This window comes from Sylvia atricapilla, chromosome 1 (assembly GCF_009819655.1).
Source record: "Sylvia atricapilla isolate bSylAtr1 chromosome 1, bSylAtr1.pri, whole genome shotgun sequence".
Lineage (NCBI taxonomy): Eukaryota > Metazoa > Chordata > Aves > Passeriformes > Sylviidae > Sylvia > Sylvia atricapilla.
In genome coordinates this window covers 50033756-50052132 of record NC_089140.1, presented here as the reverse complement: position 1 = coordinate 50052132, position 18377 = coordinate 50033756, and the positions used below count along the sequence as shown (strand labels likewise).

The 18377-nt window shown below is 42.9% G+C and overlaps 1 protein-coding gene across 1 annotated transcript; it reads right to left on the bottom strand.

Annotated features, from left to right (window-relative positions):
* Nucleotides 1-5260: 5260 nt before the first annotated feature.
* PDIA4 (protein disulfide isomerase family A member 4) lies at nucleotides 5261-18138 on the bottom strand. The gene is made up of 10 exons (XM_066322372.1): nucleotides 18006-18138; nucleotides 12588-12765; nucleotides 10652-10857; nucleotides 9848-9986; nucleotides 9122-9327; nucleotides 8292-8450; nucleotides 7238-7389; nucleotides 6700-6856; nucleotides 6372-6605; nucleotides 5261-5934 (listed from the first exon to the last, which is right to left on the bottom strand). Exons 1-10 carry the CDS (start codon nucleotides 18106-18108, stop codon nucleotides 5519-5521), a joined length of 1950 nt encoding a protein of 649 aa, XP_066178469.1. The 5' UTR covers nucleotides 18109-18138; the 3' UTR covers nucleotides 5261-5518.
* Nucleotides 18139-18377: the final 239 nt, after the last annotated feature.

The following is an 18377-nucleotide window of genomic DNA, read 5'->3' as shown; positions in this document are numbered from 1 at the left end:
AGTACCAATTTCTAGTGGCACGTCCCATTTCCTGAATGCATTCTGTGGTTCAGAAACGAGTGTTAGTGCAGCAGCAGCACCCAGCAGAGCTGTGGAGCTTTGTTTGTGTTGCATACTTTGTTTGGAACAGGCCCATAGGTTAAATGCAAGTTATTAGGCTGAATATGGAAAGCAAAGAGCTGAGAACTTGTGGTCTGATATGTAAACCAACAAGATCAGCTGAGTAAATGGCCCTGTCTGGCCTTGATTTCTCTAACTTTAGGGAAATTAATAATTACCTTTTTCTCCTCCCCTGAGATCACCTTCTGCTGTACTTTTCTTTTACTCTGCTTTTATCATTCTGAGCAGCATTTTACCAGGCTGTATTGCAGAACAATTCTCTCCCGTTGTAAAGCAAAACACACTAGATTTCAGGAAGGCCACTATAACTTAGACAAAGGCAAGTAGAAGGGTATTAATGCAGGCCAGGCTGTCAAGTGTCAGCTTTCACTATAAAGAAACAACCGGCTATTCAAAATCCCAGCCAGTGGAAATCCTTCAGAAGATTGGGTTACTGATTGTGATAAGGGTTTTATTTGCATGGTTGGATTAAATATAGCTTATCTCCTTCATGTTTCTGTTAACCAAGTCACACACAGCTTGAGATGTGAACAGCATTTCTGAAATTGAAACTCTTACCTTTCTAATATAAGGATTAAGAACAGTTCACAGATTAGATCCCTTTCTCTCTGGATGCAAAAATGAAACTGCAGAGTAGTTATGTCCTTCCAGACCCAAGCAGCCTCATCTAGCCTCTACAAAGTCATGATAATTTCATTTTCATGGTACATATAGAGCTCATTCAGACAGACTACAGCACAGTGGCTTCACATAAAACCAGCTGCTCCTGACACAGAAAATCCAGCACTAACATTAACCTGACATCAGTCTGTGGCCTGAGAGCAGGCAGAGCTCTGTCAAAAGGAACTGGCTGGCTTTAAGTGCAGAGCAACCTCCATGGATGTTGAAGGAAAACATTTGACTTGTGAGTGGGATTCTGGGCAGATATGGAGACAGGTCATGTATGATGGAAGAACATTTCTTCTGCCCATGGTTGCATGGCTTCACACAAGCTACCATGGGTCCAGGAAAAGAAGGGGAGCCCTTTGTAGTGAGCAACTGAGAGCCCTTCCCTGGCAAATACATTGCAGTGATGTGCAGTGATTCCTGTGATACCTGTCCTGAAGTCTTTGAAATGCCTGGCAACTGATCCAAGATTCTACCACATTTAATTTGGCTCCAGTGGCTCATAGATCCCTGATCTGCGTTGACAAAGGGGGTTTTGCAACTCAAGCACAGCAACCCAAAGCCAAATTGCATCACAAATACCAGTTTGACTAAGCAGATTACACAGTTTGCACAGGCCTTGACTTACTACTCACACTAAGGGCTGAGCATACAGACTGCAACACTCAGCCCTCTGACCACTGTTCATTACCAATGAAGGCTGTCAGCAAAAGGCCTTTTGAGCACAAACAATTTGCATGGCTTCTCTTGTCTACCAAAAAAGAAAGGACAGCAGTCTGATCACTACAGGAAATGCTACTTTCTGAGAAGCCTTTAACCTGTATAATTTATTCATGTAACACTTTCCAGAAACCTGTTTCCTCAGCACATAGCCTCACATACAAAAGGGTAGATAGAACTTTGTGGCACCAGCTCTGCAATGCTTTTCTTGCTTGCCACCAGTCAAATCCTGGGCCATACCCAGGCACTACCATAATTGTGTGTCTGCATGGACATACAAAATTGCAGAATAGAAACCAGGTAACAGCCCTGATTGCAAATACTCTGCTGTTAACAAATCTCTTCCAGTACCAAGAAAACTATCACTTAGTGCAATATCAAGATCTCAGGCCAGTATTTACTGTCACAGACACAGTAGAGACAAACTTATCCCTTAAGGAGCATCAGCTGTGCTACAGTTGCTGCCTGTCTTAGTTCTTAACCCTTCAGGGCCCTGAAAAAGTCCCAAGTCTCACTGCTTTAAGATACACTACAGTATACAGAAATAAATTTGCTTTCAAGAGGATGCATGTGTGGAAGATACACCAGGCCAGGCTCCATGGACTTTTAATACTACAGAAATCAGTCTTGTGCTGAAGCATAAACTGAAGGATCTCTTCCATCTGGAACCATAATCAGAAATTATGCCATATATTCATGCAGCTGTGGCCCAGAGCAAGTGAAGGGAGCTCCCTTATTCTCTTGCACTGTGCATCTTTCTTTCTTCTGTAAGAAGGGAACACCAAGGCTAAAGAGCAGCATTTAGTTAACTCTTTAATAAAGGAATTTAGGATGTTTAGGAAAGCATCCTAATGCCTCAGGAATGAAAAAGCAGGCATGCATAATGCATTTAACAAATTCCAAAAGATGGTGTGACCTATTCTCCTTAGAATGCATCAATCACATTAATATCACTTTCTGTACAGAGATGACAGACATCCTGATGTATCCATCCTGGTGAGTTTCACAGAGGGTTCAAGTGATATTGATAGCGCACACAACAAATGATAAGATACTTGAACTAAGGAAAGCAATTTGTTTCGACCACGACTCCGCCCAAAGCTTAGAGGCAGCAGTTTCCTCATCTTGCTGGGAAGTTATAAATGCATTTATTATGGCAGGCAGATGTCAAAGTAGTGGTACAGCCAAGGACTCACAGGAAATGTGGCCAGGTGACGCTAGTGTAAGGATGGAACAAATCCTCATTCCCTCTACTGCTAATAACCTAAACCCATAACCTACTTGAGGTAACACTACCTGCTCTTGCAGCTCACTGTTGTCAAGAAACTGTAAGGAGTACTACAGTTACTGTATTCCTGTTCCTTATTCAGCTCTGACTTAAGCACTACTGCTCCTGAGCAAGAGTCAGGTGTTTCAGTACAGTACTGGAGTAATTGTTTATGTGCCAGGCTCCCTCCACCTGTGGAGACAAGGAAGAGAGGGAGAGGTGGCAGGAGCACTGAGCAAACACATGTAGGACTCTCCTGAGCCTTGTATCTTTTACTACCATAGGAGCTCCCTGGAGGCTGGAGAGGCTTCAACCCAAAAAGGTGTTGGCTCCTGCTGGGAGGAAGCAGTTTAAACAAAGAGTACAGCATTGGCAATGACAATGTTAATAATTTAGCACTTGTCAGAAGAGAGGTGAGAAATGCTTATGCTCAACTTTAACCCTTACTGTCCCAAGGAGAATGGTGCTTCAGCCCTGACTGTAGTAGTCCTTGACCACCAATAAGGGACTCTTCATGCTCCCTTCTACAAGTTCCATATTTATCCATATCCCCCCATCTGTTAGACAGCAGCTGTTTTGGAATAAAACTTTTTAAGTCTGCAACAAACTAATGAGGAGAAATTTAGTTCCCCACAGCATTATGTGAGGTATTTGCTCAGGCATAGAACCTGAACTATGTTTTAAGAACTGATTTTAAAAGCCTGTGGCTACTTTTTTGAAGGACAGAGTTGGTAACACTGGCAGATAGGACAGAACTTGTTACTTGGCTTGCATTTATATTTTCTAAAGCTGAAACAAATCACCTCTGGTGCTCAGCTAAATCTGATCTCACTCCTGTTGCCTGCAAAACACATTTAAAATAGATTATAGTTTTTGAAAGCTCTACAGAAGAGCTGCAAACAGAAATGACAGTAGATGGGAAGATAACGCACTTTACTTGGTAAGAATCTTATAGATGAAATACTGCCTAAACTTAACAGGCATCTATCTGTCCACTTAAGAACTGTAGAAAAAAAAAAAGCCCTCTAATGTGAAAAGAGGAGACAGTTCCAGGGCCTGAGGTAAATGATGACACTGCTTTAACACTTAGTTGCTTAGCATTTCCCAGCTTTTGCTGATAAACAACAGGAGCTGAATAGCATTCAGGCACACCCCAGCACTCCCAGGAGATTTGATAGTGTCCCTCTCACTCATAATCTGCTGGTGAGCTTTGTTCACTATCTTTGGCTAAACCATTAATTCAGGGAAAGCCTTCATGCAGTCCCATACACCTCTGCAAGAATAATCAGATAGTTTTGCTTTGCTGTGTAGGGTGTTAACAGTGGGGGACAATCCCCCATTAAGGCAGAAGGGAAGCACATCCCTTCAACAGGGATGTCAAGTGCAGTAGGAAATTATAAGGACTATGTAACCCCTTGCAGCCCCTTTTGGGTCCTCAGACTCTACCTGAACAGCCACCTGCTAGATATGGGCTTACCCTTGCTATGCAGAAGAATGAATCATGCATCTCGCCAGAAGAGAAAAAAGATTGGGTGGTGGTCTTAGATTTGCACACCCTCCAAAAATCTAAAAATTAATGCAACAAGCAATTACTGAAGGAAGACTGGTGATATTTTGCAAGACAGAAAATGGTGCTGGCTAGGAGAACTACCTGTAAAATGAAATGCAAATCAAAACTGCCTCAGGGACACTCAAGTTCCACACACTGCAGCATCACAGCTCTGAGAAGAGGACGACAATGCTTTTAGAGCACTTAAGTCTGCAACATCAACATTGCCCATAAATTTATAGACATATCCAAACTGGGCCATTCAAGATAAATAAAACACTTTTAAAGGCATATACTCCCAAGAGGAGCACAGGAAGGATGTGATTGTTCTTTGTACCTGCAATACCTGCTAGAGGAATAAAGGCCATTCATTAGAAGGTCTCAGTCTGCTCACCCAAAGAAGAATCACTATCAAACTTTCCTCTCTGCAAAGGCAAAGGAGACAGTAACACACAGATCTGACACCAGAATCCCAGCATTTCCACCCACTAGATGCTCTTTTTCTGCCATATTCCAGTTACTCCAAAACATATTTAGGAAGACTAAGATGTAAGTGGGTCAACCAGGACTAGTAAAGAGAGGTACATTGGAAAAAATTGCTATTTTAGCATCACTCTCTCTACAGAGAGGCACAAAGCTAAAACAGATCTAGAGCATATTTAGTTAGCAAGTCCCCGTGTCTTATCTCAGTAGGACCACCTAATTCATCCACACTTTAAAAAAACTCCATTCTTATCCTCAGCTAGGAATACAGTGATGGAGTCACATGAATAGGTACACAGAAACATAACAGAAAAGACTAGCTGAAAAGACTGTTCCCCCAAGTAACCATAACAACAAATAAGAGAAATCTGCTTGTCTGAGGGATCTCCTCTCTTTTTGGTAGTATGTTTTAACTTAAAAACAGCTGCACTGGAGTCAAAGAATAAAGCTCAAGATAGTCACAAAAAATAAAGGATGTATTTTTCTCCAAAGATCAAAACTGTAACTAACATAAGACATTCATATTAGAGTATTAAGTTCAGTGTTCAGAAAAAAACTCATTTGCCATATAAAAAAAAAAGATACTGCAATTGCTTTACTGCTCAAGAATCTCTTTGCTCAAAACTGCTTAATTCTTCTCTCACAAAGTTTTGTCAGTAACTTGATTTTAACTACATTGTACAAACAATTTTTCTTCTCCCCCCTCATCTTATCTAAAGCTCTTCTTTTGTTCTGGAGAGTTTTGTTGCATGCTCCTCTATAAATTTGCTCAAATGCTCTAAATCTCTGTCCCCGCCTTCAAATTTAATTGGGTTGTTCTTCTTGTCCTTTGGAGCAAAGTAGATGGTGGGGAATCCCTCCACTTTGTAATGGTCATTCGTCACGTCGTTGGCAGTAGCATCCATCTTGGCTATAATCAGATTTTTCTCATTCTTGTATTTTTTACCTAGCTCATTGTACACTGGTTCTAGTTTCTTGCAGTGTCCACACCATGGGGCATAGAACTCTATGAGAACATCATTCTTTGGATCCATCACTATGGTATCAAAAGTTTTACCCACTACCACTTTCACAGGCCCTTTGTTATTTTTTGGCACTGGCTGGGACTTCACAATTGGCTTCAGTTTTCCTAGAAGGAAGCAAAACACAACACTGTTAGAACATGGTAAGAGCAATCCTTACATCCTTACAATCCCCTAAGAAAGCACAGAACTACATCCTCCTGCCAGGGAAAAAACACTGCACCAGCAAATGAACTTGCCTCAACATGAAACACAGGCTAGTTAATTGGTGACCTTTTGGCCCAAGAACCTCGTGAAATATGGGCAACAGCTTGTTTTGCAATTCCCTAGAACCATTCTCCTCTTTTTATGGCTGTCCATCCACAAAGTACTGGCCCATGATTTATTACAATAGTCCCAAATATGAATGACCAGCTCACACTTTAAATCCACAGGAACATTTTAGGCTTGTAAAACAGACTCTGTTTACTGGAGCCATTGCCTCAGGAAAGAATTCTTGGAAGGGTGAACAATATAGCTTAGAGAACCTTATTTCAGAAATTACCTTTTTTGAATGCCAGCACAAACTCCCTGAGTACATCAGAGTCAAACTCTTCTGGCTCCATGGCATACTTCTTGCCACCTTCATCCAGAATGGCAGCGTTGACATCCTCTCCACTCTCAAGCAGGCCCAAGTCTTTTATTTCAGAAGAATAATCTTCCTCATCAGAAACAGCGAACACATACTCAGGGAAGTCTTTAGCCACTTCCAGGATTTTGCTTCTCCAGTACTGGGTAGCTGAAAAACCAGAACAGGTCAGAATTGGCAATTTCTACTTACTTAGTGCCTGCTTCCTCTCAAAGTGGAGGAAGGGTAGTCATAGCAAACCTACCAACACGGTAGTCAAAACTGAAGTCCACAGAATAGTAGACAACCACTAGAGGACGCTTGGAGTATCTCTTGGCATCGTTTGAAGGCTTGCGATGACCAACTAGAGGCAAAGCATGTTTTACCACATGGTCTTTAATCTCAGATCCATCTGTAGAGTCCTATAAAGAAATTGTGGAAAAAGTTCAAGCAAACAGATTTAATCAGCATTTCTGCTACACACTACCAAAAAAACCGATACTGGTACACACACGAATGCAAAAGAGGGAAGAGTACTTTATAAAAACAAGGCTGTCACCACATTCTTCAAACCTTTGAGCACTGAATATTGTAAGGACAAATTATTGTTTGAAAACATAACATCTGGACTAATTTCATAAAGTCCTTTTGTACAAAGCAATACAGTTTCAGTGGATAAATAGGTTGACTCAAATGTCTAGTGGGAGTACTTCCAACAGGAAGATGCCAACAGATCATAATTACAGAGAAAGAGAACCTTCAGTCCCACACACAACCTCTTTAACTCTGGACCATCTACTCACCTTAAGATTCAGAACATGCATATTGGGCTCATGCTTTGACCGAAATTTTTCTGGTTGCATGACAACCAGTTTTCCTGGAGATGCTTTCAATAGTTTTGCAATCTCATTGCTGAAGGTGTGATGGAATTTATAATCTTCTCTCAAACCATTAGCTGAAAAATTAGGGTTAGGGTGAAGAAAAAGTCATTAGAAATTAACTGACAGCCTGTGACTGAGATCTTGAGACTGCAACTGCAAGGAAACTCTCCTCCTGCTCTCAAAGTGACACAGAACAACCCAGTCTTAGGCAACAGCTCTCATCCAGGGGTGAGAAGCATATGAATATACATACAATTCTAGTAGTACAATTTGAATACTGTTCAACAACCCATCCACCTGACAAGTTATTCTACACACTCAAACACCTTGACCAGCTTCCAAAACATATACAGCAAAACAGTTTTTCTTTTATCAATCTCCTGCCTCTTGGCTTCCCCCCAAATAGGTCAACTAGCCAAACTATTTGCTCTGGGGCAGCCTGAGAAACAGTTCTGTACCTTGCCATGCTGAGGCAAACAAATCAGCTCCTAATCCATCCATGACAGGAACCCCAGAATCAGACACAGACAGATTGCCAGGAATGGTCTAGCTAAACTGACCCAGAAGTGGGTGATTCTTTCTCCAGGCCTCTCACCCCAAATGAGTGTGGTGAAGAGTAACTCTGGACTGCAAGGTATGAAACAAGAGTAAAGATAGCAAACATATTCAGGCTTTAAGTCAAAGAAATTGTGGTTTGTTTCACAGGAAGGAATTTTCTCTCCTCTCTAGTCCACATGTTTTTAGTGACACAATTACCAAGCAGAGATATATTCAATGAGGCTGAGTTACAGCCTCAAAATCTGGTGTGAGCTTATTTTTGAGTACAAGTAGAAGATCACCCTTCCTCCTACTCCTTCTTCTCTCCAACCTTCCCTACTGAACTACGAGCAGAAATAAATGATCTCTCCATGCCCAAAGTCCTAGGCAGAATCCCAACAAAACAAATATTTCGTTAATATTTTAAAACATTCTTTACCTGCTTCCTGATAGAGCTGATAGGTTTTGTCATTCTCTCCACTAAAGACACCAATGATGATGACATCATCCCCATCCTTCAGAAATTCTTGCACCTGCTTGGTAGCCTGAATCTGTTTGGACGGAGGACCAGCCTGTTCAATCATGTAGTCGACAATACCTGTGAGACAAACCCACCCCCAAAAAGTTGCTTAGAACATTTATTGAACTGAAAGATTTGGGCATTCCATCTACAACACTGTTTAATAACACATTTCCCATGGACACCTTTCCTCCTGTGCAGCCCTCCCACATATATCCTAAATACCAAATCAGCAAGACCTCAGCCCCAGCTTTGAAGCTGCAGTTCTGAATATTCTCTTTCAGGTTGGTTTCAGAAGATGTGACCAAGCACACAATCCATGGATATCAGCTGATCGTGCAAGCAATGCTCCTTTCTGAAATTCCAGACTCTTCACTGTCTCCTGAACCTGTTATGAGCCAAAATGCTACTTGAATTGTCTTAAGTCCTCCCTCTTATTAAAAGTTAATATTGAGCATTTTGCCAGCCCTCAAGGCGCATTCCAGTACAATTAAAACCTGCCCATCTACTCATACTACCACTGCTAGACTTATTTAACTCACTTGATATTGAAAGGAGCTGATACTACCACCAAAAGATGTTATAAAGACTAGAGACAAATTTGAATAGCCTGTGTGGGTATGAGAGCAGAATTTTTAAGTTTTCCCCAACAGCTGCAGCTGTGATATCAAGTCTGTAAGGCCTACAGATACATAAAAACATTTGTGGCCAAGTCCTTGGAAAACAAGAAAAAGCCTAAGCTGCAGTACCGTATTTTTCCCGTGGACCACTGTAGTCATAAGGTTTGCCCTTGCGGAAGATTTTGAGCGTTGGGTAGCCAGTAACATCAAACTTCTTGGCAAGCTCAGTCTCAGCCGTGGCATCGACTTTAGCCAGAGGGATGGGAGGTGTGCGCTTGCTGAGCTCCTGGGCAGCCTTCTCGTACTCTGGAGCAAGCCTCTTGCAGTGTCCACACCTAGGGAGGGAGAGCAGGGGGCACTTTCTATGAGCCATTAAGCCTGCCAGGTACCTTCTGCCTCTGAAGTGGAAGAGTTAAGTCTTCCAGAATGCAGAAATGGTGTCATTGAATCTACAGAGGCCACTTCAGCCTAGGAAGACGTGTCTCTGCAACCTGAAGCTGGCCTCTGTGCCTGGCCTCACACTACTATAGGTAGCTTCCTTTCTAGAGGCCATTTTTAAACTAAGGAGCAATTCTCTTTGGTTTTCAGTATCTCAGTGTGTTCCCAAATTAGTAAATATTGTGAACATGCAGTGAAGATTTGGACACCACCCCTTGCTGAGACATAGATCCAGTCTAGTCTGCAAGTGATTTGTAGCATGTTCCTAGGTGCAGATAAGAGCTGAGGTACACCACAGCTACACACACCTTCACGAGGCAAAGGGGTGTAAAGAGGCATAAGAACACAAGATAGGTTCACCAAGTGTGTTCAGGCCATCTGTGCTAGACAAATACAGGTGACTGCCCCCTTGCTTACCATGGAGCATAGAACTCCACCAGGATTATGTCAGCATCATTCACAACTTCATCAAAATTATCCTGGGTCAATACCAGAGTGGCTTCAGGTGGAGGGGTCCAGTTGGGGTCAGAAACCTCCTTGACTTTGGCCACAATAGCTGAAATACAGTTCAATAACCCAATTAGCAAGAATGTTTTTTATCATACCAGTAGCATGTCAAATGCAAGAATTTGAAATCAGAGAATCAGAGTGGCAAGCACAGTGTTGGACCAATGCTTACACATCAAGCTTACATGAGAACACTTAAATCAAGCTCCTTTATGCCATATTTCCTTGTTGGCATTGCAAAGAAGGTGTTCTCTTCACCCCATAGAGCAGAGCACAGATCTGTACTTAACAGCACTGAATTCCATCTCAAAACAGACAGAAAAGTTAGTTTTTCCCTCTCTGACTGGAGCTGGGCATATTAATTAAGCAAAATACAAGTGGGCTTCTATACAGTCAATATATAGATCAAATGTTTATTGGCTGATCCTTCAGCAAACTGAGAGTTTGCTGAGACTGTCTCCTCTTCCAGTCAAGCCATATTTCTAGAAACCTTCTGTCAGTAACAGCACTACCCACTACCTGCAAAACTGCCCTCTAGCATGCAAGCCTGTTGAGAAACCAGGGAAAATTTCTGCATTCATAATATTACTCAGTTTAAGATAAATTTCTTGAGATCAGAGTCCTTCAAAGCAGCCACATATCAAGAAACAAGATCAAGAAACAAGTTCCCTGTAAAGCTTCCTTTACAGGGAACTGCAAAGGACTAGTGCTTACCATCTTCCGTTCGAGACCCATCATAGTCAACAGCTTGGCCTTTTTTCAGGATTTTGATGGTTGGGTAGCCACTGACATCAAAACGACTTGACAGTGAAGTGGCTGCAGTAGCATCTATTTTAGCTACAGGAATAGGAGGATCATTTTCCTTCAGAGTTTTGGCTATCTTTTCATACTCAGGAGCAAACTGCTTGCAGTGCCCGCACCTGTCAGAGACACAAGTAGGTACGTAAATACACGACCAACATGCAGAGGTGCTCTGCTGCTCTGCATTTCCAGGATGCCTTCTGACAGAGGTTCACATCAACACAGAAATGTTTGTCTTGCTGCATGTTCAGATAATGGAGAGATAGAGAGCAACCGTAGCTAATGTACTGTCTGTTCATATTAAAACTATTTTTTTCTTAATTTTCATTCAGTGTGGAATGTATTACCATACGCTTTATAAAACTGAACAAAAAAATTAAATAACTGCTTCTACAACAAAGTTGTAAACCTTGTATTATGCTCCTCCTTCCTTCTTTACCCCACAAATATGGTCCCAATTCAACTTCAGCTTCTCCCTAACCAAGGTTTATCTTCTGTCCCAGTACCCTAAACTGAACTAAAGAGAAATTGAACCAGCAGTTAAGATGGCCTAATGAGATCTTCCACCCACCATAGTAACACAGATTCTGCTCCCTTTCTGGCCACACCAGAACTCTCTGGGAAGAACAGAGGCTCCTGCTGCAAAAGCTGGCATGGCAGAGGATACTAGCATAAGAAATGCTAAATATAGCCTGACACGCTAAAAATGAGAACAAGAAAATGTAGGAAAACAGAGGGAAGTGTGTGGCAGATAGCCTGCGTTTCTTAGCCTCTCAGCTGGCAGGACGGGGAGCAGAAAAATAGGAGAGGTGTTTAGTCTACAATGACACTCATCTTTCTGCTCAGATAAATTAAACTTCATGTTTAGCTTTCATGTAGGCAAACTACAGCTGCAGAATTAGTGCCTACAGCCAAGCATGGATAGGATTCTGTGTGACAAGAAAGGCACAAGTTAAAATGCAACTCCACCTCACGCAAGATCATATTCCCCCTCTTTCCAAAGGCTGGAGAAGGACCAATGAGTAAGTCATGTTTGTATCACTGAACCACAAAGGAAAAGAGGTTCTGGATGCGACAGTAACTCAGCAAGTGTACTGAAAATGTCTTCTACTCTTGTTTTCCCCCAGTAACCACCCTTAACGTTTTTGAACATAAGAATTCAAGAGAAGACACATCCTGGCCTAAATCCTTTGTCTTGGTTATATGCAGCTAAGTCCATTGTAGCTCCCTGGAGCAGACCAGTGCTGCTGTTTACCCTGGGATGCCATCATTAGGTAGATGTATGAGGCACTGCTTAAAGTAATAATACAAACAAGCTATGTCCCTGATCACACCACACCCTTCCAGCAAGGACAGAAATGTGAATTTGGAAAGGAAAACCTTCTGGCAATTCCCCTGCTAGGGAAGCCTTCATTACCCCACCTAGATGAGCAAATACACACATTTTCAGTGGTCCAGCACTGGCACAAGATAATAGCAGGCTGCAAGACCACACTGCATGGTTTTTTTGGGCCTCACTGGGACCATTTCTGTTCTCTGACAGACATAAAACAGCAATAGAATCAGGCTTGTGCTCCCCTTGGCATGGGATCCCTCATGGCATCATCCCAGTATGACTCACATCTGTAGGACAGAAGCAGGCTGTTGGTTACTGCATGGAACAGAGGTGGGAACAAAGGTTCTTCCCCACCACCAGAACCAGAAATATAGCAGAGTCCAGGGCATCACCTGCAGGCAAGTTACTCCTTTGTCATCTTTAAAATGGCAACCCAAGCTCACTTTTTAGGAGCTTGTCCTGGCAGAGAAGCCCCGTGACGCTGCACCCAAGGAGGTACGGCTGTGAACCCACCATGGTGCATAGAACTCCAGCAGCACGGTATCCTTGTCTGCAGTGAAGGTGTCAAAGTTTGCATCATTCAAGACTAATACACCATTTTCTTCTTTAACTACAGAATCATCATCATCTTCGTCATCTTCATCATCATCATCATCACCATCATCATCGTCAGCTTCTTTTGTAATAGATTCTGGAAAGGTAAGAATATGACACAGGTTAGATTGTGTCAAGATTAATGTTAGTGACAGTACCAGATTAAAGATGGATTAGATATCTCCTGCAGTTAAGAAAAGTACCCACATCAATTAGTTTTTGCTCCACATCCAGTGTTAGCTATCTCAGTTTGCAAAGAGCTAGGATTCAGATGTTTGACCATTTCAATTTTATTCACACTACACCAGCTAACAATATTAATATTTCAGTAAAGTATCAACAGGTATTTCACATTTCAGGGTGAACTAACAAAACAAACACAAGAAGAATTAAAGCACACAAACCTATGCAACAGTTGCCACAAAAGTTTGGTGGACATCTTGCTGAAATGTGGGCAGTGAAATGAAGGGCACACAAATGATACCTGAACTTCCAATAGAACCCCTTCACCATGCAACAGAACAGCTGTCCTTTGAGTGTAGACAACTTGAGGTTGGAAAAACTAGTGTCTTACACCAAAAAAACCAGGTGCTATCTGTCCCCAATGCTTCCCTTGTACCCCTAGTCACAAGACCTGGAACACCACAGCAATAGCCTATGTGCTGCCTGTCTGAAGGTCTAATAAACAGACACACTAGCAAGGTGGTTTGGAGGCAGCACTTCAAAACTGTGCTTCTTTCCTGACTGCTCCATCACCACTGTCACTCTTGCTTTCAGTTACAGTGATGTTTCAGGTCTGCTATTCAGTGCGGAATCTTTCCTCTCACAGGAGCATCAATCACTCTGCTCTGGATCAGCACCAGCCTGCAGATGAGTGTAAATCAAAACTGACTGCAGGAGTCCCATGAAACCCCACTCCTATGCACCTGGCATATGCCAGGTATTCGTAAAAAAAAAAAAAAAAAAAAAAAAAAAAAAAAAAAAAAAAAAAAAAAAAAAAAAAAAAAAGAAAGCTTCTTCTTTCAAAGAACTTTTAGGGAGACTTTTGATTTAAGACCAAAACCACTAGTCCAGAACAGGCCTTTGAAGGAGAAAGCAGATTTGTTAAAATACCAAAGCAAAATTAGCATGTGAAAGCTGAAGCCAGGATATTTCTACTGGTTCATTCTTTGTTGGCTTGGAATTTGAGATTTTTTTTCAATATCTGACCTTTCACATGTTCCTTTAAACATTTTTTATTTAAAAAACCCTGCTATCTTTCAAGGAAACCAGACCTTCCTGAAGGACTTTAAAAGAATTTCATTTAAGGAACAAGTAATGAAAATATCTCATCCCAAATGAAAACCATGAAACAATGAAGCTTAAGTCCCTTTTGACTAGTGGGAGTCCCAGAGCAGGATGGGAAAAAAATTTAAAGAAAGGAGAAAAGAATTAAGGTTTCTTGTTCAAAATGATTTTCTATTAAACTTTAAATGGCTTTTGACTAAGTTGAGAGGAGCTACTGCAGCAGTATTCTGAAAATACTCTGATTTCATCAGGAACTTGAAAGCTAAGAATGATAAATACGTGCTATCCAGGTATGAAAAAGCAAACAAAACAAAGCACACTTTTCTCAGATCAACAGCAGACAATAGGAACAACCTCACCATGGATAAAATCATGCCATTAAATTGCAATGGTTATTTTTATTTTAGAAGAAAGTATACAAAATCAAGCCTATATGCTCTCAGGAAACAGTATGGGCTCTTGGAGCAAATACGTTGATTTCAATTAGAGGTCAACTTTATGTAGCATGAAAATACTAAAGCTTCTGATGAAGAGAGATCACAGGAGATCATTTATCACACAACAGTTGTCAGCTAGATTAGGTTTCTTTAACAAGTACTGGTGTTTCACCTGATCTTTGAAGCAGCTAAAAACACTATTTGCAAGCAGACAATGCTTCCTGTGTTGCAGCACTTGCTCACCCTTGAGTGAATCTACGCCATTACATACCTGCAGGACCACCCTAGTGAAACAGCTGGATTTCAGGGGGCTTCAGCAGGCAAAACTCGGGCCTTACATGGGTGCCCAGCAGTTCTGAGGGCTATGTTTCACTGCAGGCTCTTCCTGGTTGGCCTGTGCCTGAATTCCCAGCCATTGCATTCCTGGCCAAATTGCTTCAGATATTATTTTTCCTGACACACAGGAATGCGAGCAAAACCAGCCGACCAGTTCTGCTCCTGCGCCTCAAACTATCCACCAGGTCTGACCCTCGTTCTGCTCACTCTGCTCATTACTCACCCCCAAGAGAGACAAATACCACAGCAGCTACAGTGGCACCTTTATTTTTAGAAAACCAAGAACAAGGTATCATCTGCAAAAACATTCAGCACTGGTGCAAAATGTAACCATTAGATCCACCTTCCCTCACTGAAATAATTTTGTATCTTTCCCTGTAAGTGGCTGTACAGCCTGCCAAGGTAAAACTTCCCAGACAGTGACACATTGTCATGGGCATTACACACACACGAGATGGAGGCAGGACAATAGCACTGGAACAGCAGCCACCTTTTCCCAAGTGGCCTAAGGAGGGAGTGCACAAAGAAAAGTTAACTGCACTTAGATATCAGTCCTTAAGAGTGCAGACTTACTTTCCGTAGGTTCCAGCTTCACCAGCACCTACGGCTCTCATAGGTGTCATCCCTTTACTGTTGGGACTGAAAGACCTGTTTCAGGGACCCAACCACAGGAGAAGCAAGCAGGACTTCTTTTGGCCATTAAGAGCAAGAAACTTTCCCCTGCATTAAAGATTTACAATTTAAAGAGAACAGAATGAGTCTAACTGGGATACTTGAAGTGGCAGAAGTAGCTAATAAATACTTGTATAAGTCAGCACATGAAAATAAAATTGCCCCTAAACTGAAGTGTCTTTGTTTCGTAAAGTGACTTGCAAAGCCAGCAGACAAACCAACAGCTGTGACAACTGTGGCTAAAACCTGCCCTCTGGTAAAATATGGATAACCTCCTTTTACTAAAAAAAAAAAAAAAAAAAAAAAAAAAAAAAAAAAAAAAAAACAAACAAACAAACAAAAAAAAACCCACAAAAAAACCTAAAAATTTTTTTTAAAAAAATCACAAATTTCAACACACTACTACACAAGTAAAAAAATGTGATAAAGAATATACTTTTTTTAAGACCTGAAGTACACTATGCTGGCTGACAGGCCTTCATTAGGATGACAGCTTCTCTGAAATTAATTCTTATAGCAACTTCACTGAACACTCAGTGTTTATCAGAAATATGGCTTAGTAACACTTTCTTGAACAAAGCAGATCCTGTACAAAAAAAGCTGCCTCCAGACACCAGTGATTTTGGGACTCTGCCTGAAAGTTTCCTTTTGAGGAGCACAGTGTAACTCGATGAGCTCAGTTTTCAGAAACCCAGAACCCAGTACTCATCATGTGTTGCTAAGGCATTCAAAAGATTTTCAATAATATCAACCCCCTCAATCTTTTCTGTGGTGGATCCTCTACATGATCCCTCCTTTCCCATCATCAGGATGCTAAGAGTGTGCCCTGCTCAACCCTCACTTCCCAAATCGTGCAGTGCAACAAGCTGGGTTTGCTCAGAACTTTTCATCTCCCCAATAATCAATGTGCATAAGATTATTTCCTTGTTGCAAAGTAAATTTATTCTACTTCATCCCAAGCATTCCAAGGGGAAAAATGGAAATCCCCAACTATGTACACTTTTAAGGCAAAGGCTTTGTAAAGCCTAGTTCATGATCTATATAGAAATTCAAGGTACACAACAGAACCTAAAAAACAATTCAAGTTGGGCAGTGGATTAGTGTTTAGCTCCACACAGCAGGAGATACTTCCAGCACTGTGTTCCTTTAATCCTGAGAACTCCTAAAACGAGAAGAACAGCAAGCATGGGAAACACTGATGAGAGCCCGGCCCACAACAAGCCGAGCCACTGCCGCCAGCATCAGGTAACACTGTAACATCACAGGTGTTACTTCACCCTTTGAAGGTGGCAGGGGAAATCAGTACTAGGCTTTGTCACATGTTACAAAGAAACCATAACCATGCTCTAGTTAAAAGCAGAGAAAGAGGCGTAATTGTATTCCTGTTTACAACAGAAAAAAAAGAAAAGAGCTCCACAGGAAGATTCTGTAGCCCCATCGCCTTACTGCAGATGCCATATCATTTAAAACAAATCTCTTCACCCTTATCCTACAGACCATACAGTTAGTTACACAAATAAGGTAACCGATTTAAATGTGCTTCTGCAAGTTTCAGCGCCTGTTAGGCGAGCAAGAAGGTACAGGATATGAGTTCAGAGGGTCATCCATAATCCAGCCACTCTAAAAGCCCTATCATATTTAAAATACAGCAGTATTCATCTAGGAAATATGAAAGATGCATAATTCACCAAAATCACATGAAATAAACTTAAAACCAAAAAAAGAAACACCTTCAAATGTCTGCCTCCTACACAGAGGCACTATAAGGCTGAGCAGCTTTGTTTCAGCTAATTTTGGAAAGGAGGAGACACAAGTCAGTAAAATTCAAAGACAGTGAGAAAAAACACCAAGAAGATGGTAACAATGGGCCTTCCTTCTGCGAGGGAAAAAAAAAATAATCAGTTTGAAACACGAAGAATGCACAGAGACCCTGAACAAAGAAATAAGGAAAAGAGTGCTCAGTCACAGAATCACGGAATGCTAGGGTTGGACGGGACCTTAAAGATTTCATAGTCCCAACTCCCCAGCCATGGGAAGGGACACTAGACCACTGCTTGGTGGTCTTGAACACCGCCGAGACTGGGGTATCCACATCATCTCTGGGCAGCCTGTTCCAGTGTCTCACCATCCTCAGAGTAAAGAATTTCTTTCTCATACTGAACCTAAATTTCTCCTCTTTCAATCTGCACCCATTACTCCTTGTCTCACCACCCACAGTTCCTGATGAAGAGTCCCTCTCTTGCGATAGTGAAATCGCAACATGTCCGATATGAGTCGGAATAAAGAAATCGCAAATTGCCCGGAGATTTAAAAGCCGGGCATTGCCAACATGTCTAATTGTTAGCTAGCTGTTAAGTCGTGCTTGAGATAGGCGAGGCAGAGCAGCCCCACGGCGCAGGACAGACGAGCAGCGCCGGGATAAGCGGCTCACACAGACCTCAGCGCCTTCACGGGGCGGGCTCAGCGTCCCGCACAGAGGCCTGCGAGGAGCACCCCGGCCCCGGCCAGCCCGGGCTCTCCGCAGCGCCCAGCGCCGGGACCGCGCCGCCGCCTCCCGCGGGGGAACCCAGCGTGCGCTGCCGGCCCGGCCCCTGCCTGCGCTCACCTCCGTCACCATCCTCCTCCTGTGCCGCCGCACCCCGCGCCAGGAGGGCGATCTGAGCCAGCCCCAGCAGCAGCACCAGCACCCACAGCCCGCGCATCCTCATGCCGTCGCCGCTCCGGCCCGACCCGGCCCGTCCGCTTCCTCCGCTGCGCTCCCGCCGCGCGCCCCGCCCCCCGCGGCACGCCGCGCCCGCTGATTGGCTGCCGTTCCGACACGTGCTTGGCGCGGCCGCCAATCAACAATCGTCACGAGCGCGGCCGGCGTGGGGCGCGTGGGTTCCGCGGGATCCGCGGCGCCCCAAGAGACCCCCCCGGCGGCAGCAGCCGCGGCGCCGCGGCAGTACACGGGCGCCATCGGCCGGAGCGGCGGCGG